At 39.6% G+C, this 23,603-nt stretch overlaps 1 protein-coding gene across 1 annotated transcript in view; it reads right to left on the bottom strand.

Moving 5' to 3' along the window:
* Positions 1–10,888: 10,888 nt before the first annotated feature.
* The window catches only part of LOC126281706 (RING finger protein 121), a 98,056-nt gene continuing 85,341 nt past the window's right edge, over positions 10,889–23,603 (bottom strand). The window contains exon 8 of the mRNA XM_049980881.1: positions 10,889–12,677. Within this exon, the coding sequence (XP_049836838.1) occupies positions 12,557–12,677 (121 nt within the window). The 3' untranslated portion in view covers positions 10,889–12,556. The remainder of the gene's footprint in view (positions 12,678–23,603) is intronic.

The following is a 23,603-nucleotide window of genomic DNA, read 5'->3' as shown; positions in this document are numbered from 1 at the left end:
GTGTGGCTACCAAAGGTCAATTGCTGGTGGTGAAGAATATCAACACAGGAATTCTCTACCAACTGATGTAATGGAAGCCATCAAACCTTTATTCATGGATTTTGCAAATGAAAACTTATTGAAGAAATGTCTTCATGGCAGTATCCAAAACCCAAATCCAAGTTTTAACTAATGCATATGAGAACGATTGCCCAAAAACCATTTTTGTGAGAAGAAATGCACCTGCTACTGGCGTTTGCGATGCAGTTTCACATTTAAATGACGGTGTGCAAAGCAAGAAATATGTTTTAGAGAAAATGGGAATTAAGCCTGGAGTGAACTGCATCAAAGCTTTGTATGTGATAGACAGAGAGCTTGCAGTGAAAGCAGATAAATCATTTTTGGAGGTGATAAAAATCAAGAAGAGTGCATCACAGGATTGTGAAAAGCAAGAAAACTGATTTAGGAAATGAAAAGAACTGGCTTATGGGGATGGACAGTTCTAAAAGAATGCCAAATACAAACATAAACTTTAATGGCCATTTTTTGGAAAACACAAATTTCTGCACTTAGGTACATGTAACATCCAAAATAAATATCCTATTAAGCTGGCCGCTGTGGCCTAGCGGTTCTAGGCGCTTCAGTCTAGAACTGCACTGCTGCTACGGTTGCAGGTTCGAATCTTGCTTCAGGCATGGATGTGTGTGATGACCTTAGGTTATTTAGGTTTAAGTAGTTCTAAGTTTGGGGGACTGATGCCCTCAGATGTTAAGTCCCATAGTGCTTAGAGCCATTTTGAAATATCCTATTACTTTCAAACCTGATATGCTTCTTAAACACAAACTCCTTAATCCAAAACTAGTATTTTCCAAATCTATTTAAAACTATGGTAAAAATTGAGATAATTAGCTATAAAATTTGAGTTTTTTTCTAAACACGAAGTTTAAAATGTAACAACTTATTCATTTTTTCACAAATTACATAAATTCTAGAGTTTCATACACCTGTAAGTATGGTTTGTATGCTGTGCAAAATTCGTTGAAGAATCTCTCTTACTTAGGAAGAAAAATGTACCTATAGCAAAAAATGCAGCCAATAGTAAGTGAAAAAAATGATTAAATTTCACATGTAAAAAAATTATTTTATTGTTTTTGAACTTCCACTACTACGAGTGTGAATCCTGGATCCTTCCTGGCCATGCTGACAAAGTGTTATGAATTTATTTGTAAAAGTATAGACAGTGGAAATTAAAATGTCGTGTGGTGCCTCTCCTGCTCGAAGTCGGCCTGTTTGATGTCCTAACCCCTTAAGACTTTTTAGGCTTTACATGAGCTTGCACACCATAGTATCAATGCTACTAGCTGCCTGTTAACTGAGTGTTTGGTCTGACCTGGAATTAATATACTATCACTCTAGGGCTCACAGTTGTTTATCCTGTCAACGTTGTAAATTTAGCCATCATGTCCAGCGTCCTCTAAGGCATTTTGAGATCCCAAAAGGCAGGTTTCACCACAACTGTTTCAGCGTTGTCGGTTCTTTGAGGGATTTAAGTACATCCTCTCCATGGGCAATTGCATTGGTAGATGGTGGAAATTTAGCTACCTCTTACACAGACATTTTGACTGATCCAGTTGTGTGAGCCTTTATCAATACCTGGCTCTCTTGTTTTGGCTGTCCCTCCACCGTCACAACTGATTAAGGGAGAGAGTTCGAGAGTCTACTCTTTTCTGAGCTGTGCAATTTCTGCAGTGTCAACAAATTTCACACCACAGCCTGTCAACCTCAAAGTAAGGGTTTGGTCAAGCATTGACACTGCACCCTGAAAGTTGCCCTGATATGCCCTGCTGGACCCTGGGTTAAAGTGTTAGCTTGGGTGCTACTTGGCATTCGCATTGCCTTCAAGCTGATGTCAACTCCTCGTTGGCCAAGATCCTTTATGGCAAGCCCCTGGTACATCCAGCTAAATTTGTTCAGGACTCCACTCCTCTTGCTCCATCCAAGCTCCCTCTTCTCACTGAGTGCGTTTGCTATCAAGTATTCAGCTGCATGTTCCCCAACCCTCCACTCTGCGACAACTCCATTCATATGGCCTTGTGGACCCCGTACTCAGGACCACATAGCATACTTGGCTGGACTGACAATATTATTGACATATACCTCTACAGCAGACTGTTTCACTCAACAGGGTTAAACTGGCATGGTCACTAAATAAGGATCCTCTCTCACCCACCACTCTAGATGAGCTCCCCACAAGTGTTGACTCCCATCTGCGTGCCTACGTCTGCAGCCTCTCACATGCAACTACCCTAGTGCTTCCTCAAAATCGAGTGCTGCATGTGAAGTGTTCTGCTGCCGCCCCCCCCCCCCCCCCCCCCCTCATGCTCTCTTACCCTCACCTCCAAGAGTTGAGGTTTCTATGACTGCTCCCCTCCCCCTCTGAGTACACCTTCCACTACAGCTGTCATGAGTGAAATGCTTCCTCCTCTTGTGCCTTCTACCACATTGCCACCTCCCACCTCTTTCAGTGTCGTCACTTTCTGTGTTGATGTTTAATTGTATTGTATCGAGGATCTGTCTCTCCACCTGTGCAATGGCGCACTCTTCGTACTTTAGAGCCCCCATGCTCCCTTGTTGATCCAAACACCTGCCATGTCTTGCTACTCCGTATCTACCAGCTTCACACTAGTGCTGATGATGACATAATCTCTGCATCCATCAACACCAACGGCTGCCTTTCAGTCTCTATTCGTCTCAACCAGCAACCCTCTCTGGCTTGAGATCAGCTGATTCCCTTGTTCCACACAGGTCACCAACTTCACCTGCCACAACATCTGCTACAACACCGTATTGCCTCCTCCATCAGCAATGAGCCGTCACTCTCCACAAGAAATGGTCCACCCACAACTCCTATCAGCGCCAGCCATAGCAAGAATCAAGAATCATCAAGCTCTGTAATGATTTCCTGACTGACTACTATCTCCTATGGTCGTCCAGCGCATCTATGCTTCTCGTCCTCTACTGTGCCACGTACTGTGGGTGGGGGGGGGGGGGTGTCTCTCTGTGGCGGCTACTGACGGTCATATCATTGACAGCCATCCATTCTTTGAGCATCCTTTGACTCTAATTTAACCAGTGGGCATATTGTTTCTTGTTATTCTGTTCCGAGGTACATATAGTAAAATTGTACTTCAATCACAAGTGTGATTCATTCCACTCTCCACCAGGTGTAGTGCGTGAATACCCAGACCTTCATGAGTTCCCCAGCAATTACATTAAATGATTCTAATGTGCAATAGTTATTATTGACAATACAAAAGTTCAGGGGAAGGGGTGAGGGGTTGCAATTAAAGAAAATAGTGATTAAACCAGGAAAAATAAAATTTATATCCAAAAGTTTGTTCCAAAATTAGGAGTAAGTAATATTTATACTTTTCAGTGAAAGTTCATGCAGCATCAACCTGTGTCAATCAGGAGTGCATCGTAAATATTTTGGTGACTATAATGGTTTTTGTTTACACAAGTTGTATGATTAATAATAACATAAATGAAAATGATATTTTCTTGGCTGATATATTCACATTTGTTGTGCATGTGAGATGGTAGTGATAATCTGCTTTCGGAGAATAAGGTGGTGTGCTTTCGAGTTTTTATGGTGTTGTTGTTTTGCAGTGAGTGAGAGAGAGAGAGAGAGAGAGAGAGAGAGAGAGAGAGAGAGAGAGAGAGAGAGAGAGGGGGGGGGGGGATTCAAAATTTTGTGTTCTCTCTGCGATTAATTTCTTCTGTTATAAGAGGATGGTAATTCATTGTGATTTGAGACAATCTTAGATGATGACAGAAACACAACCTTATACATTAATGAGGCTACATTAATTTGGAGGTTCTTCTATTTTGCAACTGACAGTGTTATATATTGCTGTACTTTAATGTTCCTCTCTGTTTGTCAGCTTTTGTCTGTATTATTTTGTAATTTAGAGATGTATGCCAAATGTTCATTTTGACAGCTGATGCAAAGAGCATGGTATGGCACTTGGGGAGGCTATCTAATCATGGTGACTACTTTGAGTTTCAGGTCTGGCTCTTACACCAACCAGTATTCAACTGGTGCCATCATGGAAATTTTGTAAAATCAGGTTAAAAGTGGTTTCAATAGATGTCAATACCAAATATAGGTCTGCTGTTACTGGTAGGGGGAGCTTGGATGAATGAATATCCCATTGGACACACCAAGCATTCTGCATCTTCATTAATGACCAGCTAACAGGCCTCAAAGTTTAACATATCATAGGTGTCGCTTTGAACAAAAATCACACAGGTGATTGTAAACCCTGAAGAAAGGAAAAAGAGGCAAGTCAGGCAGCATCAGGATAAGGAATATTAGTGGCAGTTCAGAGTTTCTCAGACGAACTTTGCAATTTTATTGGACACTCAGACTATTTCATGGGAGATACTCGGCTGTAGTAACACTTGACCTGCTGCTGTGACTTCCAAAGTCAAGTGTATGGCAGTTTAACCCAAACTAGTGTAATTCAGTGACAATTGTATATTAAATCAGGAAATAATAGTTAATTGACAGAGGAGCTGATCGAAGAAAAGGACATAGTCAGTTTCGCTACGGTTTGAATAAATGAAATTGTTGCCATGGAAACTGGAGTGTATGAACTTGGTGCATCTTTCTGACATGAGTATCTTTGACCTGTGAGCTAAGAATTTTTCTTTCTTGAGACTGCCAATTGGAGGCTAAAGAAAGCTTCTTAGCACTGTATGTTTCAAATACAGTGGTCAGATTCTGAAATTGCTCTGAAGGCTATTGGCCTCCTACACGGTGGTCAATAGTTGTGACTTTTTAAATTTGTCTCGGATGTCAAATTTGAAATTGGTGATCCTTTTAAGCAAAAGTGTGTTGTTAAAATTGGTAATGTCAGTTTTCTCAAGACTGTGTTTCCCTTTTATAAAGTTGGGGGTTGCAGCATATTGCAGGAAATGCTGCAAAGTGTTCAAATTGTACCTTTGTAACAGGAAAGAAAGAATGTAGATACAAAAGAGCCTTGTCTTAAGCCATCAGTCACCACCCAAATGAGAACAAAGTATGTTTAGTGTCCCAAAAGGTTTGATATTATGGCTCTTACATTTTCTTGTGTATATTCGTGACATTTAATCCGTAACATTTACAGATGTCAATTTTATTTTGTTTGCGTATGATACAAACGTTGGAATACATAGTAAATCAAGAGCAGTGTTAAACAATGCTTTCAATGCAATTATCATGGGCATTAATACATGTTTCCAGCTGTTCTTTGTCACTAAACTTAAAAGACTTCAAAACTTTAAGAGGTTTCCACTGAGGATGATCTAAATATAAGAAGCAGACAAAAGTGTTAAATTTTTCGGATTATAATTTTATAATATATTTAGTTGGGAGGTGCATAACACAGAACTCCTGAAGGACTCTTTGTTATCAATATTGTTTGCAATGGGGGTGCTGTCATACATACAATGAGCTGACAAAAGTCACAAGATGCCTCCTAACGTAGCAGTAACCTCATATATGTAACTGAACACAACCATTTCCAGTCAAGGATCAATTCAGTTGGAACAGACGACCCACTCCATTCCACGAAAACCCACCCACGTCATTATGGACCCACGACACCAGCTTGCACAGTACCCTTATGACAATTGGATCCATGGCTTCATGCGATCTGTACCTCACTTATAGCCTACCTCAGCTCTTGCCAAATGAAATTGGAACTCATCTCACCAGGCCATGGTTTTCCAGTTGTCTAGAGTAAAAATACAAACACAATAATATGATCACAAGCTCAGAAGAGGCGCTGCAGGGTACCGCATGCTGTTAGCAAAGACACTTGTGTTGCTTGCCTGCTGCCAAAGCCCATTAATACCAAATTTCACCACAATGTCCTAACAGATTTGTTCGTTTTCTGTGATGAGAGGTAATGACTGAAATTTGGTATTCTCGGCATGCTCTTGGCACTGCGGAACTCGTAATACTGAATTCCCAAACGATTTCTGAAATGGAATTTCCCACGCATCTAGATCCAATTACCATTTCATGGTCAAAGTCTCTTAATTCCTGTTGTGTGGCCATAATCACATGGGGCATCTTTTCACATGTATCATGTGAGTACAAATGACATCTCCAACAATGCACTGCCCTTTTATACCTCATATAAGCAATATTATCACCAACTGTAAATGTGCATATTGCTATCCCATAACTTTTTCTATCTCAGTGTACGTGATATAAATCCTTGAGTCAAGCTAAAGTTCTTAGAGTTCTACAGTGTGTAACACAAATTACTTGTGGTATGAATGCAAGAATATCCTGCAGACGCCTGTTCAAGGTATTAGTAATAAGAACTGCATACCAGTACATTTATTTCTTAATGAAATTTGTCATAAATAGTATATTTTTTCTTTTAAAATCAACAGCTCAATTGATCGAATCAATACTAAAAGTAGCAAGAATAATTTACTTAAAAATTTAAAGTCACTTACTTTAGTCCAGAAAGGTGTGCCTTATCTACGAACAGACATTTCACGTAACACCTCAGTGACCATAAAAAGTATAGCTAGTGTTAAAAGGACGATTTAAGAGAAGCCTAATGGATTTATTAGCCTCCTTCTATTCCACTGGTGAATTTCTTAGTAGAACCAAATGATGTCAATATCAGAAATATATTAAAAACAAAGATTCCAAGACTTACCAAGTGGGAAAGCGCCGGTAGACAGGCACAATAAAATAACACACAAACAGACACACAATATTTCGAGGTTTCGCAACCAGCGGTTGCTTCGTCAGGAAAGAGGGAACGAGAAGGAAAGATGAAAGGATGTGGTTTTTAAGGGAGAGGGTAAGGAGTCATTCCAATCCCGGGATTGGAAAGACTTACCTTAAGGAGATAAAGGATAGGTATACACATATACAGACACAAGCAGACATATAAGCAGACATATATATATATGTCTGCTTGTGTCTGTATATATGTGTGTGTGTGTGTGTGTGTGTGTGTGTGTGTGTGTGTGTGTGTGTGTGTGTGTGTGTGTGTGTGTGTGTGTGTGTACGAGTATATACCTATCGTTTTCCCGCTCCCGGGATTGGAATGACTCCTTACCCTCTCCCTTAAAACCCACATCCTTTCATCTTTCCTTCTCCTTCTCCTTCCCTCTTTCCTGACGAAGAAACCGCCATTTGTGAAAGCTCGAAATTTTGTGTTTGTGTGTTATTTTATTGTGCCTGTCTACCAGCGCTTTCCCGCTTGGTAAGTCTTGGAATCTTCGTTTTTAATATATTTTTCCCATGTGGAAGTTTCTTTCTATTTTATTTACAATATCATAAATAATATTACATAACGAGTTACATAAAATCTGATTCTGCAAATCTCTAGTGCAGCAATGCAATGTGTGTAAGTGTTGTAAGCTGTTATCTGCCTAATGATCCGTGGTTACACTAACTTAAGAATTAGCTTCTACACTTCAGTGTATACAGGGTGTTACAAAAAGGTATGGCCAAACTTTCAGGAAACATTCCTCACACACAAAGAGAGAAAATATGTTATGTGGACATGTGTCCAGAAATGCTTACTTTCCATGTTAGAGCTCATTTTATTACTTCTCTTCAAATCACATTAATCATGGAATGGAAACACACAGCAACAGAACATACCAGCGGGACTTCAAACACTTTGTTACAAGAAATGTTCAAAATGTCCTTCGTTAGCGAGGATACATGCATCCACCCTCCGTCGCATGGAATCCCTGATGCCCTGAAGGAGCCCTGGAGAATGGCGTATTGTATTGAGGTCAGGAAGCGTGGAGGCCATGGAATTGGTTCGCCTCTACCAATCCATCGGTCACCGAATCTGTTGTTGAGAAGCGTACGAACACTTCGACTGAAATGTGCAGGAGCTCCATCGTGCATGAACCACATGTGTCGTACTTGTAAAGGCACATGTTCTAGCAGCTCAGGTAAACTATCCCGTATGAAATCACGATAACGTGCTCCATTGAGCGTAGGTGGAAGAACATGGGGCTCAAACGTTCACAGAAAATCTGTGTTGATGATGTGATTGCACAATTGCGTGCGGATTCTCATCAGCCCACACATGTTGATTCTCAAAATTTATAATTTGATCACGTTGGAATGAAGCCTCATCCGTAAAGAGAACATTTGCACTGAAATGAGGATTGACACATTGTTGGAACAACCATTCGCAGAAGTGTACCCGTGGAGGCCAATCAGCTGCTGATAGTGCCTACACACGCTGTACATGATACGGAAACAACTGGTTCTCCCGTAGCTCTCTCCATATAGTGACGTGGTCAACGTTACCTTGTACAGCAGCAACTTCTCTGACGCTGACATTAGTGTTATCGTAAACTGCACGAACAATTGCCTCGTCCATTGTAGGTGTCCTCGTCGTTCTAGGTCTTCCCCAGTCGCGAGTCATAGGCTGGAATGTTCCGTGCTCCCTAAGGCGCCGATCAATTGCTTCAAACGTCTTCCTGTCGGGACACCTTCGTCCTGGAAATCTGTCTCGATACAAACGTATCGCGCAACGACTATTGCCCGTACTAATCCATACATCAAATGGGCATCTGCCAACTCCGCATTTGTAAACATTGCACTGACTGCAAAACCACATTCGTGATGAACACTAACCTGTTGATGCTACGTACTGATGTGCTTGATGCTAGTACTGTAGAGCAACGAGTCGCATGTCAACACAAGCACTGAAGTCAACATTACCTTCCTTCAATTGGGCCAACTGGCAGTGAATCGAGGAAGTACAGTACATACTGACGAAACTAAATTGAGCTCTAACATGGAAATTAAGCATTTCCGGACACATGTACACATAACATCTTTTCTTTATTTGTGCGTGAGGAATGTTTCCTGAAAGTTTGGCCGTACCATTTTGTAACACCCTGTATACATGTTTGGCATGAGTTGAACATTAATTTTTTACAATATTATGAGGACATTTGCTACTCACCACACAGAGGAGAAGCTGAGTCGGTGATAGGCACAACAAAAAGACTCATAATTATAGCTTTCATCCATTAAGGCCTTCGACAACAATAGACACACATATGCACACACACTCACGCAAATGCAATTCTCACACATGACTGCAGTCTCATGCAACTGCCCGGGACTGCAGGGGTGTGTGTGTGTGTGTGTGTGTGTGTGTGTGTGTGTGACTATTGTATATGAAGGCCTTAATGGCCAAAAGCTATAATTGTGAATCTTTTTGTTGTACCTATCTGCGAACCACATTCTCTGCTATATGGTGAGTAGCCACACTCCTTCTCATAATATTGTTACATTTCATCCTGGATTTTCCACTGTTTGAATTTTATTTATTCCACATTCTTGAAGCTCATTTAACTGTTGAAGAACATAAGCATATCATTTCTCTAAATATGTATTTTTGAGTCTATGACATGTTCTACATTCATGATGATTTCACAATAGATCTATTGAACAAACAGTATATCCATAAGGGGTGTCTCACAATTCCTATTACATGTTCCTAGGTGTGGTAGAGGGGATGTATTAGATAAAGTTTTAATGAGGAATCTATATCAAGAAATGTACCTTTGTATATAAAGGGGTTTGAAGGCAAAATCACTTTTATATCTCACACTTCGCATTACACATACAGTGGAGAAAATGAGCTCAGACCTATGTCCTATACAGGGGCCCATGGGATGGGCAATGTGTCAAGTACTTGTCATGTGATTTTCTTGTGTGTGACAGGCAAAGTCCTCTTTGAAACAGAGTGAGGTGACACAGTTGTTAGCACACTGGACTTGCATTTGGGAGGACGAAGGTTCAAACCTGCATCCTGCCATCCTGATTTAGGTTTCCCGTGATTTCTCTAAATAGCTCCAGGTAAATTCTGGGATGGTTCCTTTGAAAGGGCACGACCAAATTCCTAACCCTGCTCTGGTGGAACCAATGACCTTGCTCTTTGGTCCCCTCCCCAAAATCAACCAATTAGTCCTCTTCGAATATGAGGGTGCAGCACATCCATGGAGCACCACAGTCACCTCTCCTTGTTGCAAACATACCAGTTTCTCGCAGTTGTTGTTGTAGATAGACAAAAATGGTACACGATGTCATAATCACAATGGGGCAGAAGACTATGCCCTCTTCTCAGTTAGCATGTATATTGTGAAGGAGGAGATTTGAAATGATCTAATCTTTCAATTTATTTTACACCACAGACAAGGGTTCTTTATCAAAACTTTATCTACTACAGCCCCTACAACCTGTACAGGAATTGTGGAACATTCTATAAATCTAGTCCATAGAAAACTGCGTTACTGTTGCGCCTTTCTGCTTTATTTTACCCACATTTTCAGTCTTGTTTCTTTATAACTCTCCAGGCATTTGTCTCATTTTCTCTGTGTCAATGCCTACAAAGACGTATCTCAGTTTCCTCTCATCATCTTTCCTCTGTAAACCTCATATGTCATTCTATATCGTCTGAAGTCAAAGTAATTTCACCAGGCCTGAAGCTACAAAGATCAGATATTTTAAAAGTAAGCACGTCTGTCCTAAACTTCCTCACAGTCAGAGAAGCCACTGTTCATTTTATGAAACTGACCATTTAAAAAAATTTTTATTCACTGCCAGAACTATATTCCTATAAAATGTGTAAAAAGATGTACACATTTACCAAATCATTTGTGTAACCAATGTAATTTTTCATGTTATTACAGGATAATTCATTTATTATGTATAAAACAAATTCAATTTTTGCTTGGCACTTACCTTAAGGGAAATATGCAATATTACTGAATTACACTGGCAGTAAGATGTCAATTCAATTTAACTCTATTCTAAAGAGAATGAAATGGGATGCACAACAGTTCATCAAAATAACTATAAATATAAAAGCTTTAATTGGCATTGATACATTCAAATACTATATAAGGCAGGTACTCAGTAACAATCTGAGAACACAGTGCATATGACAGAACCTGAATAGTTTGGACGGTTGAAGTCAAACATCTTAAAAATTTATAAAACTGAAATTCACTTATGATCACTCTGCACCAGCAATCAGTAGCAATATTCCTGGAGAAAAATGTCCACTAACTTTATTCACAGTAATTTACAAAGTACGGAAATGGGGAGGGAGGGAGGGAGTGGGAGGGGGGGGGGGAGAAAGAAAGGGGGGGAGAGAGAGAGAGAGAGAGAGAGAGAGAGAGAGAGAGAGAGAGAGAGAGAGGGAGAGAGAGAGAATAAACAACAGATGGGGGATGGGACAAACAACAGTTTGGAAGAGGTGTAGACAAACAATAAATAAGGGGAGAGGCAGTACATAGCGGAACAAAAGTTTTACGCTAATGTTTGAAACATGTTTTTATATTCTTAAATGTGTGTTTACATACTTAAGCTTCCAGTTTTCACAAAAATTTTGGAGACCTAGTGACCAGATTTGTGAAAATTTATCGGAATTATTTCTTTTTATTACAGCAGCCAGTTTTCTTATGACCAGAGATACATTGCTTTTTTTTGTATCATGTATTCGAGGGTAGTTTCATATTCTTCCTTCTGCACAAATTTTAAGTTTATTTTTGTGAATTATTACTCATGTAACTACAAGGAAAATAGTTACAAAATTTTTGGTATCTGAGCAGTGTTACAATTAATTTAATGTATGGGTGCAGAAGATATATAAAAAGGTGATCTTTGAAAATCTGACTAGAAGTCTTTTTATTTCAGCAGTCTGTATATAAAGATAAGTATAGATTAACATCAACAATATTTGTTAAGTCAGTGTAAACGAAGTATCGTAATAACTGATTCAAAGCACATTTCATTTAAAAATGTTTTCACATTTGTTTGACTGTTCCCTTTCCCAATTCTCTCCTATACTTGTAGCTGCCCACTAAAGAGGAGAAACTTTATTATATAATTTCAATTTTTTTTTCTTTATTTTCCCACATGACGAAAGTGCATTCCACTTATGAAAATGCTGAATTCGTCCAAATTATTCAGACTGTCATACACTTCTTTATTACAGGTTCTTATAAAGCATCTATATTTAATAGTTTACAATGGAATCAGAAGTCAATAATTAATGGTAAACAACATAAAACTTTCAGGATCTCATATGTTGCATATACACATGGAATCTGAACCACTAAAAGACAATGTGTACAAAAAAGATGAACATAAAATGGGCAAATTAGAACTAAAACAATTACAGACATTCTCTCTCTCTCTCTCTCTCTCTCTCTCTCTCTCTCTCTCTCTCTCTCTCTCTCTGTCCCCTCTCACTCATGAAGTACTATTTGTAGATTTCATTGATACTGGTATGTAAAAAATAGATGTTTATAGCACACTGCTCAAAATTTCCCATTGTACACATTCGTACATGTCCTTAGGCACAAAGTAATAAATGGGGAAATGCAACCTTGGAAGATCATGGAAATTGGACAGAACTTCCAAAAAACAGCACTATCACATCATACACAAAACAAATCTATTACAATGGACAATTTGTAATGAAACAAATAAAACAACATGCAAAATATGCAATCACTCAAGTCCCAACGTCCAATTGATCCCCTGCACAAGGAACAAAATTAGTGGTTGCCATGCAACCAGCCATCTCAGCCAGTCGAGTAGCTGTCCATAGAGAACATGGGGTCTTTCCCATCTAATTTTTGTTAAGGATTAGTACATGTAATTAGACAGTATTGAAAACTGTAGTATCACATCTCAATAAAAGCAAATTTGTTTTTCTCTTATATTGTTTTGTTAGCGGACTTACAAGATTACTGTTACCACACTCCATATGAAAAGAGAAGATTCCTAACACTTCACAAGACTTTTGCCAGCTTTCAGTCGTGTAGTGCAAATGGCTGCCACTAATACTGACTAAAACCACAGTCACCTAGAACTGTGGCACTGCCGTTGAAATGTGAACATCATTTTCCGCAATTAGTCATAACAGACATACACAGCCATTGCCCAAAGACAATGGTAACTATTTCAAATATTTTAGGATGGGCATACTATAATCAGAGTATACTGACACTTCACTTTTTTTAACAATTAGCATGTGGCCGACTTAATATTATGGCGCTTGCAGGAAAGAAAGTGCTGTGGACGTAATACTATGTTGCGCCAGCTACAATTATTTTCCTCAGTACTGAACGTATATTTATGATACCTGCAAAGTCTGTGTGGCCTACAGATGTTGTAGTCTCCACTGTAATTGCTAGATGGCAGTAGTGGTGGTAGTGGTTTCACTGGAAAATTTCTTCCTTACTGAAACCTATGTTAATGTTGCTTGCTTTGTAGGCTTCACCTGAAATTCAAGTTCTCTGTTTTGTGTGCTGTTGTGTTGATTTTGTGTACAAAATATGAGAGAAGAAACATTTAGAGCAAATGATTTACGAAGTACTTGATGACTCTACAGACGACAAAAATGGAGTATTTTACAACAATCTAGATTATACGTCATATGAAAATAGTGGTAAGTCAAGATTTGTTTGAAGCTGACTTGCTGCATACATTTATCATATTATTTTCACAGATTTTGTTCTTATGAATTTTTCTCCTGCAGATATACCAGGAAATGAATCTGAGCATGATTAATTTTCTACATCTACACCTATTTAGAGTAGAAAGTAGGTAAAAAAGTGACTCTGATGACGTCTGGACCAATGACCGTTGTGACAAGAAGGTTCTGTGAAAGTGAGCGCAATGGTGCTGATACTTCTGCGGCATTTCAGTAGACAGTCGATTTTGATGAATGTATAGTCTTATTGACTTTTAATTAATATGCCGCAATTCATAATTTATGTTAGATATAAGTTTCTTTAAATTTAAAGCATGCTGCATCAAGACCACTACAAATAATTACAGTATTGATCTGGTACTTAGGGTATTTATGTTATTGTATTATGAATTTATGCCTTATAAACTTGAGTGCTACTTTGTAACATATACGGCACGCCAACATTTTATGAAGTGGAGGTGTGCGAGTTAATGAGCATTGTGCTCTTATTTAAATATATGGCCGAAAGAGTCAGCCTACAGGAATTGTGAAACGAACCCTGTCGTCGAAGACCGTGTGCCACAAAGGGCGCAGATTCCCCTCCATCCCACATTGCGTAGGTTAAGTCACTGTCAGTATCATGCAGATGTAGTGCTTCAACTGTCATCCCTTCAGCACCAGGACACAAGCAGACTCCTGCAAATTTTTCTTGCTGCTCTTGATGTATACACAAAAGCATCACGTCCCTCTCTGTGTACTTCTTCCCTGTGACACTGCTTATGGTGAAATAAATTAGTTTCAATTTAGTGCAGTAAATATATGTGCATACTTCCTCCACTGGCTGTCATTTTACCAATTTTGGTCACAAGGAGTAGAATTTTATGAGACCAATTTTTTAATTTGTGTTCTCTTTTCTCATTAGGAGGTATATTTCTCATATTGATCTTGTCATGTATCTTTTTACATTTTTTTATTACACCATTTTCACTAACAGAAATAACATCAGCCTGAATAGGATTTTGCCTGCTGCAGCCTTTGCCATCATCATCATAATCATCATCATCATCATTCGAGACCAACATTAAGTGTATAATCTTGCATCTTGCAGTAGGAATCTGGGAAAATCCAAATACATTTTTCATTCTCTATTTTACGAGCTTTTTGAAACCAAATAATGTGAGGAAGTCGTTATGTATTTCTGTATTTTCTGCTTGGAGTAGCTATCTTGTATCAGTGTCAGTGATCGTACTTTCTCAGTATAGGTGGCTGCCAAGATAGCAATGTTTAGGTTTTGAAACCGCACATCACACTGGGTGCACATATCACTACCTTCAGGTTCTGCACCAGGTGCATCTGCATTACACGCTTCACACAGTTTTGAAGATGTTGCTTGTGTAAAATTTATTTCAAGTTCTTCCACTTTTCTTTGTACATACCATCCTTCGTGATCTTATCATCTTGTCTGGGTGTTTAAGGCAGGATGTATTAGGGGCTACAACAGAAATGCTAACATTCAAGGCATGAACAACTTCACCCTCAGTAATATAGACATCTGCACTGTCTTCTTCAGTTTCACACTCTGATTACGGTGATCGTTTAGGTATGTTATCACTATTTATTGTTGTAGTGAGTATGGCATTTCTTGCACAGTGGATGTGGTGGTAATGCAGTTACTTGTTGACCAAGATATTTCTGCAATGCCCCTGACAGATTTCCAACAACTGTGAATTGTTTTTCACTCTTCTTAAACACCACCTTCTTGTGCCTTTCTTCATGGCCCACACACCTAACCCTTTTACTTTAGTATTTCCTCACTGACACTGTATCTAACAAAAAGTTCAAACTAAACACAAAACTCGATGCAGAATGATTCATGGGCTAGTTCTTATTCGATTAACAGAAAAAGACTGGAAAGAGTGCTGCCAACAGGTTTATTACACACTATAAATTCCATGACTGAAATACGCAGAATGTTGGAAAGTTTCTAACACTTCCCACAGACAAATTTTGCCAACTTTGATTGCAATAACTATTAACACATTAACCAAACACTATATGGTGCAATTTGATAACTTTTGTGATGAGGGCTTTTGAGTAAATAAATTGTAAAAACTTGTAAAAAGGCATTTCTTTAAATTTTTTGTAATAATTGTTTATATAACACAGATAGCTGGAGCACAGAAAATTTTGTTTATAACTGAATCAGAGGAATGTGGTAATACAACAAGCAAATCAGCATTCTGTGACTTTCAAAATAAAAATTAAATAAATAAATAAATACAAAAAAATAAAAAAACAGAGTACAAAAAATTAAAATTTTTGTACTTTCTTCTTAAATTTTTAAGTTAAAAGAAAGCCCGTGTGTGTGTGTGTGTGTGTGTGTGTGTGTGTGTGTGTGAACTAAATCTGAATACCTAAAGAGGCACAATAAAATGATTTTCACACTTTAAGCTTTCGGTCAATAGCCTTTGTCAACATCAGAACACACACACACACACACACACACACACACACACACACACACACACACACACACACACACGCATGTGTGTATGTGCTTATGTGTGTCTATTGTTGACAAAGACCATCAAGTGTGAAAATCTTTTTGTTGTGCTTATCTTGTGACTCAGCATCTCCACTACATGGTGAGTAGCAACTATCCTTCTCATAATATTGTTACACTCCATCCTGGATTTTCCATTGTTTAATGTATGAAGAGGGAGCTTTAAAGCAAAACATCTGCCAGGTCTCCAGTACTTTTGCTTCATTAGTTGTGTTTTCTTTTAGTTTTCTAGTGTTTTAAGACTTACTTACACAATTTATGTTTCTCAAATGACTATACCATTCACAAAAACCAAGATAAATTGAAAATATTTTATTGCTTAATACATGTAACATAGAGGTCTAACATATATTTTTCCAGAGAAATTCATCATCATGAATTGCCATGTCCTGTATGATTTTAAGATGAATGTGCCCTACTTACATAGTTTAAAAAACACCCAGTCTTAAGTAAAGAACCTAGTGAGAAATGACAATAATATCCCAATTACAGCATGCACAGAAGCATTTAAACACGCATTCCTCCTCCTCTCCACAACTGACTGGAATGGAAAGAAATCCTAACATGAGATACTATGCCATGTAGGGCCTATTAACTGCTATGCACTTCATAGTGGTTTGTAGAGTACCTATGTGGATGTAGAACACACAGCGGTTTACAGAGTACATATGTAGATGTAGAACAGCTTTACCACCAGATTCGTCCACAGAATAATGACGTATGGGGGTGGAGGTTTGGAAGTACCGCAGGCATAGGTTATTGCAGAGGTTGATGAGTGACAGGATACCATTTTACTGGATGACGATGCAATTATGGATAGGTTGCAATCTTACCTCACAGTCCAAAGAAAGATAACCAAAGTTCTGGAATATAATGTGGTAGAGATTTTCAAGACCTGGTGATATTAGGCATGTAGGTCAGTAGCTGCTTCTCAGTGGTAATAAGTTTATTGAAATCTTACGTGATTTGTTTACTAAACAATTTGACAGGCTACTGTTATGTCTGTAGCTTTTCAGATAAGATTGTAGGTACATTTGGATAACTTCTACGAGGAGCATTCAATAAGTAATGCAACATGTTTGTCCCCCCCCCCCCCCCCCCAATACATCATATTATTCCTCACTCTTTGGACTATGGAACCATATTTTTTTACATAACCTCCATTCATTGTGAGGCCTTATGCCACCTTACTGGAAGGACCTTTATGCCTGCACATTATCACCACTCTCCTGGTTGACATTAGAACCAATGTCTTGTTGCATCAATAACCATCATCCACATACTTCTTCCCATAGAGTGCCAGAGAGATGGAAACCAGAATGTGCAAGATCCGGGTTGTACGATGGATGAGGAAGAACTAAGCCAGAGGTTGTACAGAGTTTCAGGGAGAGTATAAGGGAACAATTGACAAGAATGGGGAAAAGAAATACAGTAGAAGAAGAATGGGTAGCTTTGAGGGATGAAGTAGTGAAGGCAGCAGAGGATCAAGTAGGTAAAAAGACGAGGGCTAATGGAAATCCTTGGGTGACAGAAGAAATTGAATTTAATTGACGAAAGGAGAAAATATAAAAATGCAGTAAACTAAGCAGGCAAAAAGGAATACAAACGTCTCAAAAATGATATCGATAGGAAGTGCAAAATGGCTAAGCAGGCACGGCTAGAGGACAAATGTAAGGATATAGAGGCTTATCTCACTAGAGGTAAGATAGATACTGCCTACAGGAAAATTAAAGAGACCATTGGAGAAAAGACAACGACTTGTACGAATATCAAGAGCTCAGATGGGAACCCAGTTCTAAGCAAAGAAGGGAAAGCAGAAAGGTGGAAAGAGTATATAGAGGGTCTATGCAAGGGCGATGTACTTGAGGACAATATTATGGAAATGGAAGAGGAAGAGGATGTAGATGAAGATGAAATGGGAGATATGATACTGCGTGAAGATTTTGACAGAGCACTGAAAGACCTGAGTCGAAACAAGGCCCCGGGAGTAGACAACATTCCATTAGAACTACTGACAGCCTTGGGAGAGCCAGTCCTGACAAAACTCTACCATCCTGTGAGCAAAATGTATGAGACAGGCGAAATACTCGCCGACTTCAAGAAGAATATAATAATTCCAATCCCAAAAAAAGCAGGTGTTGACAGATGTGAAAATTACCAAACTATCAGTTTAATAAGTCACGGCTGCAAAATACTAATGCAAATTCTTTACAGACGAATGGAAAAACTGGTAGAAGCTGACATTGAGGAAGATCAGTTTGGATTCCGTAGAAATATGGGGACACGTGAGGCAATATTGACCCTACGACTAATTTTAGAGGCTAGATTAAGAAAAGGCAAACCTACGTTTCTAGCATTTGTACACTTAGAGAAATGCTTTTGACAATGTTGACTGGAATACTCTTTTTCAAATTCTGAAGGTGGCAGGAGTAAAATACAGGGAACGAAAGGCTATTTTCAATTAGTACAGAAACCTGATGGCAGTTATAAGAGTCAAGAGACATGAAAGGGAAGCAGTGGTTGGGAAGGGAGTGAGACAGGGTTGTAGCCTCTCCCCGATGTTATTCAATCTGTATATTGTGAGCAAGGAGTAAAGGAAACAAAAGAAAAATTCGGAGAAGGAATTAAAATCCATGGAGATGATGGTTGAAGTAGAGAGGATATAAAATGTAGACTGGCAATGGCAAGGAAAGTGTTTCTGAAGGAGAGAAATTTGTTAACATCGAGTATAGATTTAAGTGTCAGGAAGTCGTTTCTGAAAGTATATGTATGGAGTGTAGCCATGTATGAAAGTGAATCTTGGACGATAAATAGTTTGGATAAGAAGAGAATAGAAGCTTTCGAAATGTGGTGCTGCAGAAGAATGCTGAAGATTAGATGGGTAGATCACATAACGAATGAGCAGGTACTGAATAGGATTGGGGAGAAGAGGAGTTTGTGGCACAACTTGACTAGAAGAAGGGATCGGTTGGTAGGACATGTTCTGAGGCATCAAGGGATCACAAATTTAGTATTGGAGAGCAGTGTGGAGGGTAAAAATCGTAGAGGGAGACCAAGAGATGAATACACCAAGCAGATTCAGTAGGATGTAGGTTGCAGTAGGTACTGGGAGATGAAGCTTGCACAGGATAGAGTAGCATGGAGAGCTGCATCAAACCAGTCTCAGGACTGAAGACCACAACAACAACATACAGAAAGTGGAGAAGCATCATCCATTAGTTAGAACATGGTGAGAGTGTGTGCAGAGTGATTGTGACAGGTGATCATTGAAGAGGATTGTGACAAAAGATAAGAGGACACCAGTTACATAAGTCACTGTACAACTAGAAGTTGCACTTGTGGAACACTGTCAGCACCAAAAAAATCCAAAGGGAGCTCCATAAGGAGGGAACTGCAGCACGAGCTCGAATTCTCAAACCACTCATCAGCAATGTGACTGTCCTTAAAAGGAAATTGTGGTGCTGAAGCCATGAAACATAGACTGTGGAACAATAGACTGTTATTATATTGGATGAGTCTTGTTTCACACAGTTTCCAACTTCTGGCCATGTTTACATCCCATAAATGAAATGTGGTAGGTTATGGTGATGGTTTGAGTAGCCACATCAGGGTACTTCAAGGGCCCTGTGGTTACTTTGCAATTCCAAATTACGGTTTCGAACTTCTGGCCATGTTTACATCCCATAAATGAAACGTGGTAGGTTATGGTGATGGTTTGAGTAGCCACATCATGGTACTTCAAGGGCCCTGTGGTTACTTTGCAATTCCAAATTACCACTAAGGATCATGTAATCATTTTGACTCATCAGGTCCAAACCACGGTACAATGTCTGGTCCTTAGTGATTATGCTCTTTTCGGAGATGACAGGTCACCTGTTCACATTACTCATATCATGCACGACCAGTTATGTGAGCGTAACGATGAATTATTGCATCTCCCCTGGTCACCAAAGTCACCACATTTCCATATTATTCAGCCTTGGCAGAGAAGTGTGCGTGATCGCTATACAGCTCCATTATTTTTACCTGACCTTACCCCTATTGGGGGGGGGGGGGGGGGATGCAAGTCCAGGCCCCAAAGCCACGAGTGTCTATGTGAACAAGGGCGCTCTAATATTTGTCTGTGAAGGAATGGCAACAGTGGACAGGCTTAAGGAGATAGCGCCCAAGATATATCAATGGGAGAGTGCGGAGCTTCTGGTCAAGACAGTGACTGAGCTCTTCAAGACTGCAAATATATCAATTTTGGCACTGAAACTTCTTAACGATACTCCTCCAGAGACTGTCTGAGAGAGCACATGTGCAGAAACAAAAGATCTTGAGAGAGGACTGGAGGGTAGTCAACTAAAAGGTGTGGAGGAAGTCAATGACAAATTCCTGAGGGCAATACAAGAACAGGAACTAAAACTGTACTTAAAAAGTGCTCACAGGTTACCGTCAGGATAACCAAAGACATCAGAACTGACCATGGCGGCAGGTTGGCGGATTTAAGTGTTGCAGATCACTTGCAAGACAATAAGGGGTAACTGCTGCACTGAGTCATCATATTCGGCCTTTTATACTGATATGGCTACTGTCAAGTTATCAGTTATAATGAATGGGCATAGACACAGGATGTATACTGGCAAAACACAACATCCTGTTGCAGAGCATGCTACACGATATGACAATTGGGGCCTTGGTGCCAGTTTCACAAAATGAGCCATTTGGATTCTTCAACCGGATACCAGTTTCTCAGAACTCTGCTAATGAGAACTGGTGTTACACCATTTCCTTGGTTCTCACCACACATCTGGCATTAATTTATATTAAGTTCTTTGGTCTCAGCATTTCTTCTCAGTAACTATTCCATTCTTCACCCCTTATAGTTTTCTATGTCTGTTATTTTCTTACCTGTCTGTTTTTCCCTGCCCTCCACCTCAATCACATACAATGCATTTAGCTTTCCGCTCTTATTAGCTCTTTGTCAGTAATCTCTATCTTGCTTACTACCCTATCTTCCACCTGTTCAGCTCTTAGGTTTTCACATTTCATCCAGTGTAGTTCTCAACAGTCTTTTCTTCTCACTCTGTCTGATAGGTCTCACCTGACCCGGGGTTCGGGCAACTTTTCCGAACTCTCTCACAAGTCCTTTTCCTTCCTCTTCAACCCTTTTGCCAGAAGGAGTAGTAACTGGCTCTGAAAGCATGCACATTTACTTAACCTTTTATATATGTTTTCTCTTGCTGTTGCTGCTTCTTGGTGAGTATATTGTTTTATCTATCCAGTTACATATTCCATGTATATCAGTTCAGAGAATATGCTAAATAGACCATGACCAATAGGAATCGTAGCAAAACAGACTGAGACTCACATAGGAGAAACCTAAACCAATGCCTGTCCAAAGTCAAAACTTCAATAAGGAATCCAATATGTCTTGAGGAAATGGTAGATGAAGTGAAATTTCCATATGATCTTTTACTTAAACTGTCATATCAGCAGGAAATGCACAAACACGAATGAACCTTGGTGTAACAAAAACCTGCAATTGTAATGGAAGCAGGTAAGAAGACTGTTTAACACTGGAAGCAGGAAAGGACAATGGACAAACTATTGGGAGGCTTTTGCTAAATACAACTTTGCAATTAAGCAAGCGAAACTATCATCCTCGAAGGTATTCTGTGAGAAAGTAGAAGATACAGCTACATGTACCAGAGTTCATAAAATCCTCACTAGAATACTAACCAAACCAGGACCCACTCCAAGGAAGGAAGATGGTGAGTATAAAAGGTCAGCACATCAGATGCTGGATGTGCTCCTCAAGACTCAACACCCTCATTGCACTCTGGCAGATAACACAGGCCAAGATTCAATCCATGGGAGGTACTGGTTTACAGGAAACAAAAGGGAGATTCTGCCACAGAGTGTGTTGATTCCAAAAAAATTCAATGTTTCAACCATTCAAGTCATAAGGCCCTGATGGAATATTTCCAGCTCCACTGCAACAAGCAAGAGAGGGACTACTTAGATTGCTATGCAGACTGTTTCGAGTCAGCCTAGAAGCAGGAGTCATTTCTAATGCTTGGAGGACGGTGAATTGACCACACCAAGTCTGAGAATATGAGACCAGCCTATCCTTTCTCCTAAAGACATTAGAAAACTGTTTAAGGAGCATGTTAGGAAGGGGAGGTTAACTGTGGATCCTCTACATATAAACCAACATGCATATCACCCAGGAGAAATCATGTAAAACAGCACTTCACCAACTTGTGGGGAAGATAGAAAATTCTGGGAATTGCTCTCTGCACCTTCCTGGATACTGAAGGGGCTGCATGTAGGTGGATTAAAATCATGCTGAGTACACTAAAGGTGGAAGCCAACAGGTTCAAAGAGAAAACAATGATCAACATCATCAAAGGGTATCCACAAGGAAAGGTTCTGTCCTCACTACTGTGGAACACAGAGGTGAATGAACTCAATGAAGAGTTAAAGACAAGACGTTACTTTTGCCATAGATACACATATGATTTGGTCATAGTAGTTCTTGGCAAACTTGCTAATGCTGTTAGAACAATGGCACAATGAGGACTGAGAATGGGTCAAAACTGGTGCAGCAAACAGGATCTATGAGCCAGTTACAAGAAAACTGTTGTACTGTTCATGACGGATCATATCCAGGACACCACTACTGGAATCTCAAACACTTTCACAAAATTATACCAGCAGTGAAGTATCTAGGGGTAATCCTGGATGTGAAATTATCTTGGACTCCACATATAAAGAACATGTGTTTCAAGGCAAAATGTACTCATACATGCACTAGAAGGGCCTGTGGTAAAAACTGCGGTCGAAGCCCCAAGAGCATGTACTGTATATACATCACTGTAATAAGTCCTATGATAATTTATGGAGCTACAATATGGTGGAATAAAGTGCAACAGAAGGTTGCTGCTAAGGAGCTTGGCAAGATTAAGAGATTGGCCTGCTTAGCCACAGCAGGTAGAAGTACAGCAGCAGCACACCCACTGCTGGCATGGAGGCCAAGCTGAAAATGCCCCCATTACACCTTTGGTTTACAATGGAGACACCAGCAGGGGGATACAGATTAAAAACTGTAAATAACTGGGGACCTTTAGGAAATTCAGAAACACTAACCTATATAATGTGTAAATATCAGAATAGCTGTGAAACTGCCAACTGACTATACAAAAACTTCCAGCTGCTTCAATAAACCTTTCAAGGTAGTAAGTGGAAGTAGAGAGCAATGACAGACATAATCTGGTTTACTGAAGGATCAAAAACAGATGAAGGTGGAGGAGATGGGGTACAGCCTACACTAGATTAAGAGAGAGAGAGAGAGAGAGAGAGAGAGAGAGAGAGAGAGAGAGAGAGAGAGAGAGCAATGTGTAGCCTCTTGGGAAGCTGGCCATGGAATTCCAGCCAGAAATATCTACAACCAGAGTGCATTTGGAGGAGAGACTGTGAATGGTGCAAGGATCATGGCATCTATATTCATTCAGTGAGCCAAGCAGTTCTGA

Source organism: Schistocerca gregaria, chromosome 7 (assembly GCF_023897955.1).
Source record: "Schistocerca gregaria isolate iqSchGreg1 chromosome 7, iqSchGreg1.2, whole genome shotgun sequence".
NCBI lineage: Eukaryota > Metazoa > Arthropoda > Insecta > Orthoptera > Acrididae > Schistocerca > Schistocerca gregaria.
Note: the sequence above shows the minus strand (reverse complement) of the source record. Positions and strands in the feature narration are given on the sequence as shown.